Below are 18442 nucleotides of genomic sequence, written 5' to 3'. Positions count from 1 at the left end.
GGGGAGTGGTGGGCCACAGAGGCAGCTCGGGCACCATAGCAGTCGCACCCATTGCACCCATGGTAGTTACACCATAGTGTTAGATTGCATGTTAGCAAGCAGTGGGGCCTTTTCAGGATGAATGGAATGGGGTCAGCGGGGAGGACAATATGAACAAATGAAGGCTGCAGGTGTACTTCAGTGTCCAGTCTTCAACCCGGGCAATGCCAGGTATCCCAGCTAGTATTGAATATACCATTATAACCATGAATTGTATCGCACTGCTTATACTTAATATTACACTGTGTGGCAGAGAGACTCAGGCACCACAGTTCAAGAAGCTAAAAGGTGCCCCGGGACCTGGGAGAACTCATTGTTTCAGGCTTACAATCTATTTGATTAGCGCCCCACTATGGGCCTCATTCAGAGGCGGTCGGAGGATGCAAGCGGTTGCTCAGAAATTGGGCGGCCGCTTGCATCCTGACCGCCTGCCTCTGTTTCGGTCATTAGGCTGTGGGTTTGCACCCACAGCTCTAACGACCGCTAGGGTGATGGTCGCGATGGTCAGAGACCATCGCGACCATCGGGGCTTACGACGAGACCCTAGGGTAGGGTCTCACTTGTCGTAAGCCCCGGAGAGCTTCTGGCTCTGTCAGAGCCGGAAGCTCTCCACTGACATCACTAGTGATGTGTGTAGCAGTGATCAGCGTGTGGTGTCTGTAGCAGTGATCGGCGTGTGGTGTCTGTAGCAGTGATCGGCGTGTGGTGTGTGTAGCAGAGATCGGCGTGTGGTGTGTGTAGCAGTGATCGGCGTGTGGTGTGTGTAGCAGTGATCGGCGTGTGGTGTGTGTAGCAGTGATCGGCGTGCGGTGTGTGTAGCAGTGATCGGCGTGCGGTGTGTGTAGCAGTGATCGGCGTGCGGTGTGTGTAGCAGTGATTGGCGTGCGGTGTCTGTAGCAGTGATCGGCGTGCGGTGTCTGTAGCAGTGATCGGCGTGCGGTGTCTGTAGCAGTGATCGGTGTGCGGTGTGTGTAGCAGTGATCGGCGTGCGGTGTGTGTAGCAGTGATCGGCGTGCGGTGTGTGTAGCAGTGATCGGCGTGCGGTGTCTGTAGCAGTGATCGGCGTGCGGTGTCTGTAGCAGTGATCGGCGTGCGGTGTGTGTAGCAGTGATCGGCGTGCGGTGTGTGTAGCAGTGATCGGCGTGCGGTGTGTGTAGCAGTGATCGGCGTGCGGTGTGTGTAGCAGTGATCGGCGTGCGGTGTGTGTAGCAGTGATCGGCGTGCGGTGTGTGTTGCGGTGATCGGCGTGCGGTGTGTGTAGCAGTGATCGGCGTGCGGTGTGTGTAGCAGTGATCGGCGTGCGGTCTGTGTAGCAGTGATCAGCGTGCGGTCTGTGTAGCAGAGATCGGCGTGCGGTGTGTGTAGCAGTGATCGGCGTGTGGTGTGTGTAGCAGTGATCAGCGTGCGGTGTCTGTAGCAGTGATCAGCGTGCGGTGTGTGTAGCAGTGATCAGCGTGCGGTGTCTGTAGCAGTGATCAGCGTGCAGTGGGTGTAGCAGTGATCAGTGGGCCTGATTCAGAGCCGCTCGTAAGCGGGCGCTCGGTCGCTCTGAGCGATGTTCGCACAACTGCGCATGCGTATGGGGCGTAATGCGCATGCGCAAACCAGTAATTGCGGTTGGAAATCGAGCGCTCGCAAAACAGCAAGGGGCTGCTAATTTGATTGACAGAATGTACCGTTTGTGGGTGGTAACAGGGGAAGGTGCTTGAAAACTGGGGAGTGGAGATCCGAACACAGGCGTGCCGAATGGTAAAAAGGGCGTTTAATGGGAGTGCATAATTAGTAAAGGAGCGTCATCAACCACATCACTTGGTTGTCTTTTAGCCTGAACTGCTCGCAGTGATAGCGGGAAGTAAAACCTACCACAAGCACTGCGTGCAGTTCAGATGCCTTTCGATGTTCCCGATTAATCTAATAAATACCGGAGATGACGTGTGATGCGAACGGCAAAGGGACGTCTTTACAAAATAGCGAGCGCATTTTTCGTTCGCTCGCTCAGACATAGAGGCATCAACAAACCGCAATGAGCGAGCGCACAATTTAAATAGCCGGACCCTTTTTTTGAACGACCGTCCGCAAATAGCGTCCGGCTCTGAATTTTACAAATTCTACTCCAATTGCCCTTTAGTAACTGTAGGTGATACTAATATAGGCCCTCATTCAGAGCCGCTCGTTAGCGGCAGTACGCTCGTTCCGAGCGATGTTTGCACATCTGCGCATGCGTACGCTTTTTAGTACGCATGCGCGAACCAGTCAGTGCGGCCGAAAATCGTTTGTTCGCTATATAGCGAGTGCCTGCTACTTTTAGTGACAGAATGAGGCGTATGTGGGTGGTAACAGGGGAAGGTGCTTGAAAATGGGGAGTGGAGATCCGAACGCAGGCGTGCTTAAAGGTCAAAGCGGGCGTTTTATGGGTGTGTATATTTAAAACAGCAGCGTCATTGACCACGTCACTGGGTTATTTTATAGCCAGAACTGCACGCAAATTTGTGGTAGCAAACACCAACCACAAGAATAGCGAGCAGTTCATACGCTGGTCGATGTACTCGATTAATCTAATAAATAGCGGACATGACGTAGGATGCGTGCGGCCAGGGGGCGTTTTTAACAAATAAACGAGCGTATGTTTTGCTCGTTCGTTCAGACTTAGAGGTGTGAACAGACTGCAATGTGCGTACGGATCATTTGAATAGCCACCCCTTGTTTTTAAACGAACGACCGCAAATAGCGTACGGCTCTGAATGAGGGCCATAATGTGATAAGGATGTGACAACACAAAACAGCCTTTATCACTTTATTTTAGTAAAAATAATGTTAATAAATAGCGCCCTTAGTCATTTTGGACTTGAGGAGTCTGTGCAAATTCCAGTAAAAAAATTTTTTTATCTCCATAGTTTATAAACAGTCCCTAAAGATATATATTTATATACATGTAGTAATTTTTGGCTTGAGGAGTATGTACGCGCTGAGTGTCAAACGTCTGTTTTTTCTTTTATTGCTCCTCTCCCTGATGTCACATTGAGATAATACATACCTCAGCTTTCTTCTAGGTGGTAAAGCTATACAGTATTGAAAACGCAATCCAAATTCATCCTGTATTTTATTGTGTGATGCCAGAACGAACAGACAGACAGACAAACAGAAAAATGGTGTTTCCATAGTTCATACACAGTCCCAAGGAGAACATGTCTTAAAAAAATGCTTTAATGTATAGACACAATCATTACAATGTTATTATAAGTATACATAACACTGCAACAGTGTAATATATTGCTGCTTATATTGAACATAACCTTGTAACAAATGATTATATTTTACTTCATATATCGGATATTACACTGTAACAATGTATTATATTGCACTGCTTATATTGAATATACCACTGTAAAGGTGCGTACACACTAGATATTATGCACGATCTGGCTGATTCCGACGCATTGGAACAACAGATCGTGAAATACAGGGGAAAAAAATGAGCATGGTCCCCCTGTATTTACCATAACCAGCACCGGACTTTTTCTAGCAGGGGGTTAATGCCATAGCCAGGGGAGCCCTTACAGACAGATACATGCATCATGAATCTCCCTGATCCATGCAAGCATCTGTCTGCTATCCTGCATGATCTAAAGACTGGCAAATCTTTAGATCACGTATGATAGATCTTTGTGACACTTTTGCTGCACATCGTGACCTGGAGTGCTGGGGAGCTGCCGGGGATAATATAAAGGAAATTGCCAGGCACTTCCCTGAGAATGCAGCCTATCCACTCACTAAGAATCAATGACAGCACTGAGAGTGCAGCCTATCCACTCGCTAAGAATCAATGACATCACTGAGATTGCAGCCTATCCACTCACTAAGAATCAATGACATCACTGAGATTGCAGCCTATCCACTCGCTAAGAATCAATGACATCACTGAGATTGCAGCCTATCCACTCGCAAAGAATCAATGACATCACTGAGATTGCAGCCTATCCACTCACTAAGAATCAATGATATCACTGAGAATGCAGCCTATCCACTCGCTAAGAATCAATGATATCACTGAGAATGCAGCCAATCCCCTCGCTAAGAATCAATGACATCACTGAGATTGCAGCCTATACACTCGCAAAGAATCAATGACATCACTGAGATTGCAGCCTATCCACTCGCTAAGAATCAATGATATCACTGAGAGTGCAGCCTATATATTCACTAGGGATCGGAGACATCACTAAGGCACTACGCCCCCAGCATGTCCTGACCACTGTACATGACCATAATACACATCTATTGCACTGTATACAGACATAGGACACTACACCCCCAACATGACCTGACCACTGTACATGACCATAATACACATCTATTACACTGTATACAGACATAGGACACTACACCCCCAACATGTCCTGACCGCTGTACATGACCATAATACATCTATTACACTGTATACAGACATAGGACACTACACCTCCAACATGTCCTGACCGCTGTACATGATCATATACTACACATCTATTACACTGTATACAGACATAGGACACTACACCCCCAACATGTCCTGACCGCTGTACATGATCATAATACATCTATTACACTGTATACAGACATAGGACACTACACCCCCAACATGTCCTGACCGCTGTACATGACCATAATACACATCTATTACACTGTATACAGACATAGGACACTACACCCCCAACATGACCTGACCACTGTACATGATCATAATACACATCTATTACACTGTATACAGACATAGGACACTACACCCCCAACATGTCCTGAGCGCTGTACATGACCATAATACACATCTATTACACTGTATACAGACATAGGACACTACACCCCCAACATGTCCTGAGCGCTGTACATGACCATAATACACATCTATTGCACTGTATACAGACATAGGACACTACACCCCCAACATGTCCTGACCACTGTACATGACCATAATACACATCTATTGCACTGTATACAGACATAGGACACTACACCCCCAACATGACCTGACCACTGTACATGACCATAATACACATCTATTACACTGTATACAGACATAGGACACTACACCCCAACATGTCCTGAGCGCTGTACATGACCATAATACACATCTATTACACTGTATACAGACATAGGACACTACACCCCCAACATGTCCTGAGCGCTGTACATGACCATAATACACATCTATTACACTGTATACAGACATAGGACACTACACCCCCAACATGTCCTGACTGCTGTACATGACCATATACTACACATCTATTACACTGTATACAGACATAGGACACTACATCCCCAACATGTCCTGACCGCTGTACATGATCATAATACACATCTATTACACTGTATACAGACATAGGACACTACACCCCCAACATGTCCTGACCGCTGTACATGATCATTATACACATCTATTACGCTGTATACAGACATAGGACACTACACCCCCAACATGTCCTGACCGCTGTACACGACCATAATACACATCTATTACACTGTATACAGACATAGGACACTACACCCCCAACATGTCCTGAGCGCTGTACATGACCATAATACACATCTATTACACCGTATACAGACATAGGACACTACAGCCCAACATGTCCTGACCGCTGTACATGACCATAATACACATCTATTACACTGTATACAGACATAGGACACTACACCCCCAACATGTCCTGACCGCTGTACATTATCATAATACACATCTATTACACTGTATACAGACATAGGACACTACACCCCCAACATGTCCTGACCGCTGTACATGATCATAATACACATCTATTACACTGTATACAGACATAGGACACTACACCCCCAACATGTCCTGACCACTGTACATGACCATAATACACATCTATTACACTGTATATAGACATAAGACACTACACCCCCAACATGTCCTGACCACTGTACATGATCATAATACACATCTATTACACTGTATACAGACATAGGACACTACACCCCCAACATGTCCTGACCACTGTACATGACCATAATACACATCTATTGCACTGTATACAGACATAGGACACTACACCCCAACATGTCCTGAGCGCTGTACATGACCATAATACACATCTATTACACTGTATACAGACATAGGACACTACACCCCCAACATGTCCTGAGCGCTGTACATGACCATAATACACATCTATTACACTGTATACAGACATAGGACACTACACCCCCAACATGTCCTGACCACTGTACATGACCATAATACACATCTATTACACTGTATACAGACATAGGACACTACACCCCCAACATGTCCTGATCGCTGTACATGACCATAATACACATCTATTACACTGTATACAGACATAGGACACTACACCCCCAACATGTCCTGACTGCTGTACATGACCATATACTACACATCTATTACACTGTATACAGACATAGGACACTACATCCCCAACATGTCCTGACCGCTGTACATGATCATTATACACATCTATTACGCTGTATACAGACATAGGACACTACACCCCCAACATGTCCTGACCGCTGTACACGACCATAATACACATCTATTACACTGTATACAGACATAGGACACTACACCCCCAACATGTCCTGAGCGCTGTACATGACCATAATACACATCTATTACACCGTATACAGACATAGGACACTACAGCCCAACATGTCCTGACCGCTGTACATGACCATAATACACATCTATTACACTGTATACAGACATAGGACACTACACCCCAACATGTCCTGACCGCTGTACATGACCATAATACACATCTATTACACTGTATACAGACATAGGACACTACACCCCCAACATGTCCTGACCGCTGTACATGACCATAATACACATCTATTACACACTATACAGACATAGGACACTACACCCCCAACATGTCCTGACCGCTGTACATGTACATAATACACATCTATTACACTGTATATAGACATAAGACACTACACCCCCAACATGTCCTGACCGCTGTACATGACCATAATACACATCTATTACACTGTATACTGACATAGGACACTACACCCCCAACATGTCCTGACCACTGTACATGACCATAATACACATCTATTACACTGTATACAGACATAGGACACTACACCCCCAACATGTCCTGACCGCTGTACATGACCATAATACACATCTATTACACTGTATACAGACATAGGACACTACACCCCCAACATGTCCTGACCACTGTACATGACCATAATACACATCTATTACACACTATACAGACATAGGACACTACACCCCCAACATGTCCTGACCGCTGTACATGACCATAATACATCTATTACACTGTATACAGACATAGGACACTACACCCCCAACATGTCCTGATCACTGTACATGACCATAATACACATCTATTACACTGTATACAGACATAGGACACTACACCCCCAACATGTCCTGACCGCTGTACATGACCATAATACACATCTATTATCCTGTATACAGACATAGGACACTACACCCCCAACATGTCCTGACCGCTGTACATGACCATAATACACATCTATTGCACTGTATACAGACATAGGACACTACACCCCCAACATGTCCTGACCGCTGTACATGACCATAATACACATCTATTACACTGTATACAGACATAGGACACTACACCCCCAACATGTCCTGACCCCTGTACATGACCATAATACACATCTATTACACACTATACAGACATAGGACACTACACCCCCAACATGTCCTGATCACTGTACATGACCATAATACACATCTATTACACTGTATACAGACATAGGACACTACACCCCCAACATGTCCTGACCGCTGTACATGACCATAATACATCTATTACACACTATACAGACATAGTACACTACACCCCCAACATGTCCTGATCACTGTACATGACCATAATACACATCTATTACACTGTATACAGACATAGGACACTACATCCCCAACATGTCCTGACCACTGTACATGATCATACTACACATCTATTACACTGTATACAGACATAGGACACTACACCCCCAACATGTCCTGACCACTGTACATGACCATAATACACATCTATTACACTATATACAGACATAGGACACAGCACTCCCGACATGTCCTAACCACTGTACATGATCATACTACACATCTATTACACTGTATACAGACATAGGACACTACACACCCAACATGTCCTGACCGCTGTACATGACCATACTACACATCTATTACACTGTATACAAATATAGGACACTACACCCCCAACATGTCCTGACCGCTGTACATGATCATAATACACATCTATTACACTATATACAGACATAGGACACTACACTCCCCAACATGTCCTGACCGCTGTACATGATCATAATACACATCTATTACACTGTATATAGACATAGGACACTACACCCCCCAACATGTCCTGACCGCTGTACATGACCATAATACACATCTATTACACACTATACAGACATAGGACACTACACCCCCAACATGACCTGACCGCTGTACATGACCATAATACACATCTATTACACTGTATACAGACATAGGACACTACACCCCCAACATGTCCTGACCGCTGTACATGATCATAATACACATATATTACACTGTATACAGACATAGGACACTACACCCCCAACATGTCCTGACCGCTGTACATGACCATAATACACATCTATTACACTGTTTACAGACATAGGACACTACACCCCCAACATGTCCTGACCGCTGTACATGACCATAATACACATCTATTACACCGTATACAGACATAGGACACTACACCCCCAACATGTCCTGACCGCTGTACATGATCATAATACACATATATTACACTGTATACAGACATAGGACACTACACCCCCAACATGTCCTGACCGCTGTACATGACCATAATACACATCTATTGCACTGTATACAGACATAGGACACTACACCCCCAACATGTCCTGACCGCTGTACATGACCATAATACACATCTTTTACACTGTATACAGACATAGGACACTACACCCCCAACATGTCCTGACTGCTGTACATGATCATAATACACATCTATTACACTGTATACAGACATAGGACACTACACCCCCAACATGTCCTGACCGCTGTACATGACCATAATACACATCTATTACACCGTATACAGACATAGAACACTACACCCCCAACATGTCCTGACCGCTGTACATGATCATAATACACATCTATTACACCATATACAGACATAGGACACTACACCCCCAACATGTCCTGACCGCTGTACATGATCATAATACACATCTATTACACTGTATACAGACATAGGACACTACACTCCCAACATGTCCTGACCGCTGTACATGACCATAATACACATCTATTACACTGTATACAGACATAGGACACTACACCCCCAACATGTCCTGACCAATGTACATGACCATAATACACATCTATTACACTGTATACAGACATAGGACACTACACCCCCAACATGTCCTGACCACTGTACATGACCATAATACACATCTATTACACACTATACAGACATAGGACACTACATCCCCAACATGTCCTAACCGCTGTACATGATCATTATACACATCTATTACACTGTATACAGACATAGGACACTACACCCCCAACATGTCCTGACCGCTGTACATGACCATAATACACATCTATTACACTGTATACAGATATAGGACACTACACCCCCAACATGTCCTGACCGCTGTACATGACCATAATACACATCTATTACACTGTATACAGACATAGGACACTACACCCCCAACATGTCCTGACCACTGTACATGATCATAATACACATCTATTACACTGTATACAGACATAGGACACTACACCCCCAACATGTCCTGACCACTGTACATGACCATAATACACATCCATTACACTGTATACAGACATAGGACACTACACCCCCAACATGTCCTGACCACTGTACATGATCATAATACACATCTATTACACTGTATACAGACATAGGACACTACACCCCCAACATGTCCTGACCACTGTACATGACCATAATACACATCTATTACACTGTATACAGACATAGGACACTACACCCCCAACATGTCCTAACCGCTGTACATGATCATTATACACATCTATTACACTGTATACAGACATAGGACACTACACCCCCAACATGTCCTGACCGCTGTACATGACCATAATACACATCTATTACACCGTATACAGACATAGGACACTACACCCCCAACATGTCCTGACCGCTGTACATGACCATAATACACATCTATTACACTGTATACAGACATAGGACACTACACCCCCAACATGTCCTGACCACTGTACATGATCATAATACACATCTATTACACTGTATACAGACATAGGACACTACACCCCCAACATGTCCTGACCGCTGTACATGACCATAATACACATCTATTACACTGTATACAGACATAGGACACTACACCCCCAACATGTCCTGACCGCTGTACATGACCATAATACACATCCATTACACTGTATACAGACATAGGACACTACACCCCCAACATGTCCTGACCGCTGTACATGATCATAATACACATCTATTACACTATATACAGACATAGGACACAGCACTCCCGACATGTCCTAACCACTGTACATGATCATACTACACATCTATTACACTGTATACAGACATAGGACACTACACCCCCAACATGTCCTGACCGCTGTACATGACCATACTACACATCTATTACACTGTATACAGATATAGGACACTACACCCCCAACATGTCCTGACCGCTGTACATGATCATAATACACATCTATTACACTATATACAGACATAGGACACTACACTCCCCAACATGTCCTGACCGCTGTACATGATCATAATACACATCTATTACACTGTATATAGACATAGGACACTACACCCCCAACATGTCCTGACCACTGTACATGATCATAATACATCTATTACACTGTATACAGACATAGGACACTACACCCCAACATGACCTGACCACTGTACATGATCATAATACATCTATTACACTGTATACAGACATAGGACACTACACCCCCAACATGTCCTGACCGCTGTACATGACCATAATACACATCTATTACACACTATACAGACATAGGACACTACACCCCCAACATGACCTGACCGCTGTACATGACCATAATACACATCTATTACACTGTATACAGACATAGGACACTACACCCCCAACATGTCCTGACCGCTGTACATGATCATAATACACATATATTACACTGTATACAGACATAGGACACTACACCCCCAACAGGTCCTGACCGCTGTACATGACCATAATACACATCTATTACACTGTTTACAGACATAGGACACTACACCCCCAACATGACCTGACCGCTGTACATGACCATAATACACACCTATTACACTGTATACAGACATAGGACACTACACCCCAACATGTCCTGACCGCTGTACATGACCATAATACACATCTATTGCACTGTATACAGACATAGGACACTACACCCCCAACATGTCCTGACTGCTGTACATGACCATAATACACACCTATTACACTGTATACAGACATAGGACACTACACCCCCAACATGTCCTGACCGCTGTACATGACCATAATACACATCTATTGCACTGTATACAGACATAGGACACTACACCCCCAACATGACCTGACCGCTGTACATGACCATAATACACATCTATTACACCATATACAGACATAGGACACTACACCCCCAACATGTCCTGACCGCTGTACATGATCATAATACACATATATTACACTGTATACAGACATAGGACACTACACCCCCAACATGTCCTGACCGCTGTACATGACCATAATACACATCTATTGCACTGTATACAGACATAGGACACTACACCCCCAACATGTCCTGACTGCTGTACATGATCATAATACACATCTATTACACTGTATACAGACATAGGACACTACACCCCCAACATGTCCTGACCGCTGTACATGATCATAATACACATCTATTACACTGTATACAGACATAGGACACTACACCCCCAACATGTCCTGACCACTGTACATGACCATAATACACATCTATTACACTGTATACAGACATAGGACACTACACCCCAAACATGTCCTGACCGCTGTACATGATCATACTACACATCTATTACACCGTATACAGACATAGGACACTACACCCCAAACATGTCCTGACCGCTGTACATGATCATAATACACATCTATTACACCGTATACAGATATAGGACACTACAAACCCAACACGTCCTGACCGCTGTACATGATCATAATACACATCTATTACACTGTATACAGACATAGGACACTACACCCCCAACATGTCCTGACCGCTGTACATGATCATAATACACATCTATTACACCGTATACAGACATAGGACACTACACCCCCAACATGTCCTGACCGCTGTACATGACCATAATACACATCTATTACACCGTATACAGACATAGAACACTACACCCCCAACATGTCCTGACCGCTGTACATGATCATAATACACATCTATTACACCATATACAGACATAGGACACTACACCCCCAACATGTCCTGACCGCTGTACATGATCATAATACACATCTATTACACTGTATACAGACATAGGACACTACACTCCCAACATGTCCTGACCGCTGTACATGACCATAATACACATCTATTACACTGTATACAGACATAGGACACTACACCCCCAACATGTCCTGACCAATGTACATGACCATAATACACATCTATTACACTGTATACAGACATAGGACACTACACCCCCAACATGTCCTGACCACTGTACATGACCATAATACACATCTATTACACACTATACAGACATAGGACACTACACCCCCAACATGTCCTGACCGCTGTACATGATCATTATACACATCTATTACACTGTATACAGATATAGGACACTACACCCCCAACATGTCCTGACCGCTGTACATGACCATAATACACATCTATTACACTGTATACAGACATAGGACACTACACCCCCAACATGTCCTGACCACTGTACATGATCATAATACACATCTATTACACTGTATACAGACATAGGACACTACATCCCCAACATGTCCTGACCGCTGTACATGACCATAATACACATCTATTACACTGTATACAGACATAGGACACTACACCCCCAACATGTCCTGACCGCTGTACATGACCATAATACACATCTATTACACTGTATACAGACATAGGACACTACACCCCCAACATGTCCTGACCGCTGTACATGACCATAATACACATCTATTACACCGTATACAGACATAGGACACTACACCCCCAACATGTCCTGACCGCTGTACATGATCATAGTACACATCTATTACACCGTATACAGACATAGGACACTACACCCCCAACATGTCCTGACCACTGTACATGACCATAATACACATCCATTACACTGTATACAGACATAGGACACTACACCCCCAACATGTCCTGACCGCTGTACATGATCATAGTACACATCTATTACACCGTATACAGACATAGGACACTACACCCCCAACATGTCCTGACCGCTGTACATGATCATAATACACATCTATTACACCGTATACAGACATAGGACACTACACCCCCAACATGTCCTGACCGCTGTACATGATCATAATACACATCTATTACACTATATACAGACATAGGACACTATACCCCCAACATGTCCTGACCGCTGTACATGATCATAATACACATCTATTACACTGTATACAGACATAGGACACTACACCCCCAACATGTCCTGACCACTGTACATGACCATAATACACATCTATTACACTGTATACAGACATAGGACACTACACCCCGAACATGTCCTGACCACTGTACATGATCATAGTACACTATTACACCGTATGCAGACATAGGACCCTACACCCCCAACATGTCCTGACCGCTGTACATGATCATAGTACACTATTACACCGTATGCAGACATAGGACCCTACACCCCCAACATGTCCTGACCGCTGTACATGACCATAATACACATCTATTACACTATATACAGACATAGGACACTATACCCCCAACATGTCCTGACCACTGTACATGACCATAATACACATCTATTACACTGTATACAGACATAGGACACTACACTCCCAACATGTCCTGACCGCTGTACATGACCATAATACACATCTATTACACTGTATACAGACATAGGACACTACACCCCCAACATGTCCTGACCACTGTACATGATCATAATACACATCTATTACACTGTATACAGACATAGGACACTACACCCCGAACATGTCCTGACCGCTGTACATGACCATAATACACATCTATTACACTGTATACAGACATAGGACACTACACCCCGAACATGTCCTGACCACTGTACATGATCATACTACACATCTATTACACTGTATACAGACATAGGACACTACACCCCGAACATGTCCTGACCGCTGTACATGACCATAATACACATCTATTACACTGTATACAGACATAGGACACTACACCCCGAACATGTCCTGACCACTGTACATGATCATACTACACATCTATTACACTGTATACAGACATAGGACACTACACCCCCAACATGTCCTGACCGCTGTACATGACCATAATACACATCTATTACACTGTATACAGACATAGGACACTACACCCCCAACATGTCCTGACCACTGTACATGACCATAATACACATCTATTACACTGTATACAGAGATAGGACACTACACCCCCAACATGTCCTGACCACTGTACATGACCATAATACACATCTATTACACTGTATACAGACATAGGACACTACACCCCCAACATGTCCTGACCGCTGTACATGACCATAATACACATCTATTACACACTATACAGACATAGGACACTACACCCCCAACATGTCCTGACCACTGTACATGACCATAATACACATCTATTGCACTGTATACAGACATAGGACACTACACCCCCAACATGTCCTGACCGCTGTACATGATCATAATACACATCTATTACACTGTATACAGACATAGGACACTACACCCCCAACATGTCCTGACCGCTGTACATGACCATAATACACATCTATTACACTGTATACAGACATAGGACACTACACCCCCAACATGTCCTGACCGCTGTACATGACCATAATACACATCTATTACACTGTATACAGACATAGGACACTACACCCCCAACATGTCCTGACCGCTGTACATGATCATAATACACATCTATTACACAGTATACAGACATAGGACACTACACCCCCAACATGTCCTGACCGCTGTACATGACCATAATACACATCTATTACACTGTATACAGACATAGGACACTACACCCCCAACATGTCCTGACCGCTGTACATGACCATAATACACATCTATTATCCTGTATACAGACATAGGACACTACACCCCCAACATGTCCTGACCACTGTACATGATCATACTACACATCTATTACACTGTATACAGACATAGGACACTACACCCCCCAACATGTCCTGACCACTGTACATGACCATAATACACATCTATTACACTGTATACAGAGATAGGACACTACACCCCCAACATGTCCTGACCGCTGTACATGATCATAATACACATCTATTACACTGTATACAGACATAGGACACTACACCCCCAACATGACTTGACCGCTGTACATGACCATAATACACATCTATTACACTATATACAGACATAGGGCACTACACCCCCAACATGACCTGACCGCTGTACATGATCATAATACACATCTATTACACCGTATACAGACATAGGACACTACACCCCCAACATGTCCTGACCCCTGTACATGACCATAATACACATCTATTACACCGTATACAGACATAGGACACTACACCCCCAACATGTCCTGACCACTGTACATGACCATAATACACATCTATTACACTGTATACAGACATAGTACACTACACCCCCAACATGTCCTGACCACTGTACATGACCATAATACACATCTATTACACTGTATACAGACATAGGACACTACACCCTCAACATGTCCTGACCGCTGTACATGACCATAATACACATCTATTACACTGTATACAGACATAGGACACTACACCCCCAACATGTCCTGACCGCTGTACATGACCATAATACACATCTATTACACCGTATACAGACATAGGACACTACACCCCCAACATGTCCTGACTGCTGTACATGATCATAATACACATCTATTACACTGTATACAGACATAGGACACTACACCCCCAACATGTCCTGACCGCTGTACATGACCATAATTCACATCTATTACACCGTATACAGACATAGGACACTACACCCCCAACATGTCCTGACCGCTGTACATGACCATAATACACATCTATTACACCGTATACAGACATAGGACACTACACCCCCAACATTTCCTGACCGCTGTACATGATCATACTACACATCTATTACACTGTATACACACATAGGACACTACACCCCAACATGTCCTGACCGCTGTACATGATCATAATACACATCTATTACACTGTATACAGACATAGGACACTACACCCCCAACATGACCTGACCGCTGTACATGACAGACATAGGACACTACACCCCCAACATGTCCTGACCGCTGTACATGACCATAATACACATCCATTACACTGTATACAGACATAGGACACTACACCCCCAACATGTCCTGACCACTGTACATGACCATAATACACATCCATTACACTGTATACAGACATAGGACACTACACCCCCAACATGTCCTGACCACTGTACATGACCATAATACACATCTATTACACACTATACAGACATAGGACACTACACCCCCAACATGACCTGACCGCTGTACATGATCATAATACACATCTATTACACTGTATACAGACATAGGACACTACACCCCCAACATGTCCTGACCGGTGTACATGACCATAATACACATCTATTACACTATATACAGACATAGGACACTACACCCCCAACATGTCCTGACCACTGTACATGACCATAATACACATCTATTACACTGTATACAGACATAGGACACTACACCCCCAACATGTCCTGACCGCTGTACATGACCATAATACACATCTATTACACTGTATACAGACATAGGACACTACACCCCCAACATGTCCTGACCACTGTACATGATCATAATACACATCTATTACACTGTATACAGACATAGGACACTACACCCCCAACATGTCCTGACCGCTGTACATGACCATAATACACATCCATTACACTGTATACAGACATAGGACACTACACCCCCAACATGTCCTGACCACTGTACATGACCATAATACACATCCATTACACTGTATACAGACATAGGACACTACACCCCCAACATGTCCTGACCGCTGTACATGATCATACTACACATCTATTACACCGTATACAGACATAGGACACTACACCCCCAACATGTCCTGACCGCTGTACATGACCATAATACACATCCATTACACTGTATACAGACATAGGACACTACACCCCCAACATGTCCTGACCTCTGGATATGATCACAATAGTCAATATTACATATCAGGGACATTTTTTGCAACCAAATGGATTAATAGGATTTGAAATGTTTGGATCATCCTGGGAATCCGTTACATTTGGTACCTTTGTCCATGATAACCTATATATGCACATTCATTACATGCTATTGAGCTCTTCAGCAAGTATTTCTAGATTTCTACATATTGCATTCTGCTTTTCCACCTGGATTATGTTAGTAAATCACCAATGATCCAGTATCCAATGCATGCAGCGTATAACCTGGCCAATCCATCTTTGGTTAATTTGCCGTGTTGAGAGGTATAGATGGCAGTAATATTCTATATCCATAAAGGGTACAATGGAGAAATACATACCTCTTACATCAACAGAGCTGTAGGCGAAATAGGGCGTCAGGAAGAGTGTGAGAAACAGACAGGGACACAACATCTTTGCCTGTATACTGTACTGTAGCCGTGGCTGAGGATTCGGTGACCAGCTCGGAGTGCTCTGCTAGGAATGACCGTCTAGGTGACTCTTTACAGTTTAACAATGAATCCTGAGGATAAGAGACCTCTCTGTTTTCCTGTCAGTTGAAGACGGAACCCCTGACGTAAGCAGCCCCTGTTATCTTTCGATGACTGGAAAACTGCACTAATGCTGATTCAGGCAACACCGAGAAGAGGAAACTCTGTGACATGAGGTCTAGGAGGGGTCCATGCAAACAGGTTATTTACCCTTGTGCCAGTCCTGCAGCTTCTGTGTAGGAAAATGAGTATTAAATGCATGGATCAGCATGTGTGTAGGTCATATGTGCACTTGCGTGTTTCAG

At 44.0% G+C, this 18442-nt stretch overlaps 1 protein-coding gene across 1 annotated transcript in view; it reads right to left on the bottom strand.

The window, feature by feature from the left end:
* Positions 1-18140, bottom strand: part of LYVE1 (lymphatic vessel endothelial hyaluronan receptor 1) — a 229616-nt gene extending 211476 nt beyond the window's left edge. Inside the window, exon 1 of the mRNA XM_088476086.1 lies at positions 17988-18140. Coding sequence (XP_088332212.1) covers positions 17988-18060 — 73 coding nt within the window. The 5' untranslated portion in view covers positions 18061-18140. The remainder of the gene's footprint in view (positions 1-17987) is intronic.
* Between the last annotated feature and the right edge of the window lie 302 nt (positions 18141-18442).

This window comes from Taudactylus pleione, unplaced genomic scaffold (genome assembly GCF_031769625.1).
Source record: "Taudactylus pleione unplaced genomic scaffold, aTauple2 ptg000182l, whole genome shotgun sequence".
NCBI lineage: Eukaryota > Metazoa > Chordata > Amphibia > Anura > Myobatrachidae > Taudactylus > Taudactylus pleione.
Note: the sequence above shows the minus strand (reverse complement) of the source record. Positions and strands in the feature narration are given on the sequence as shown.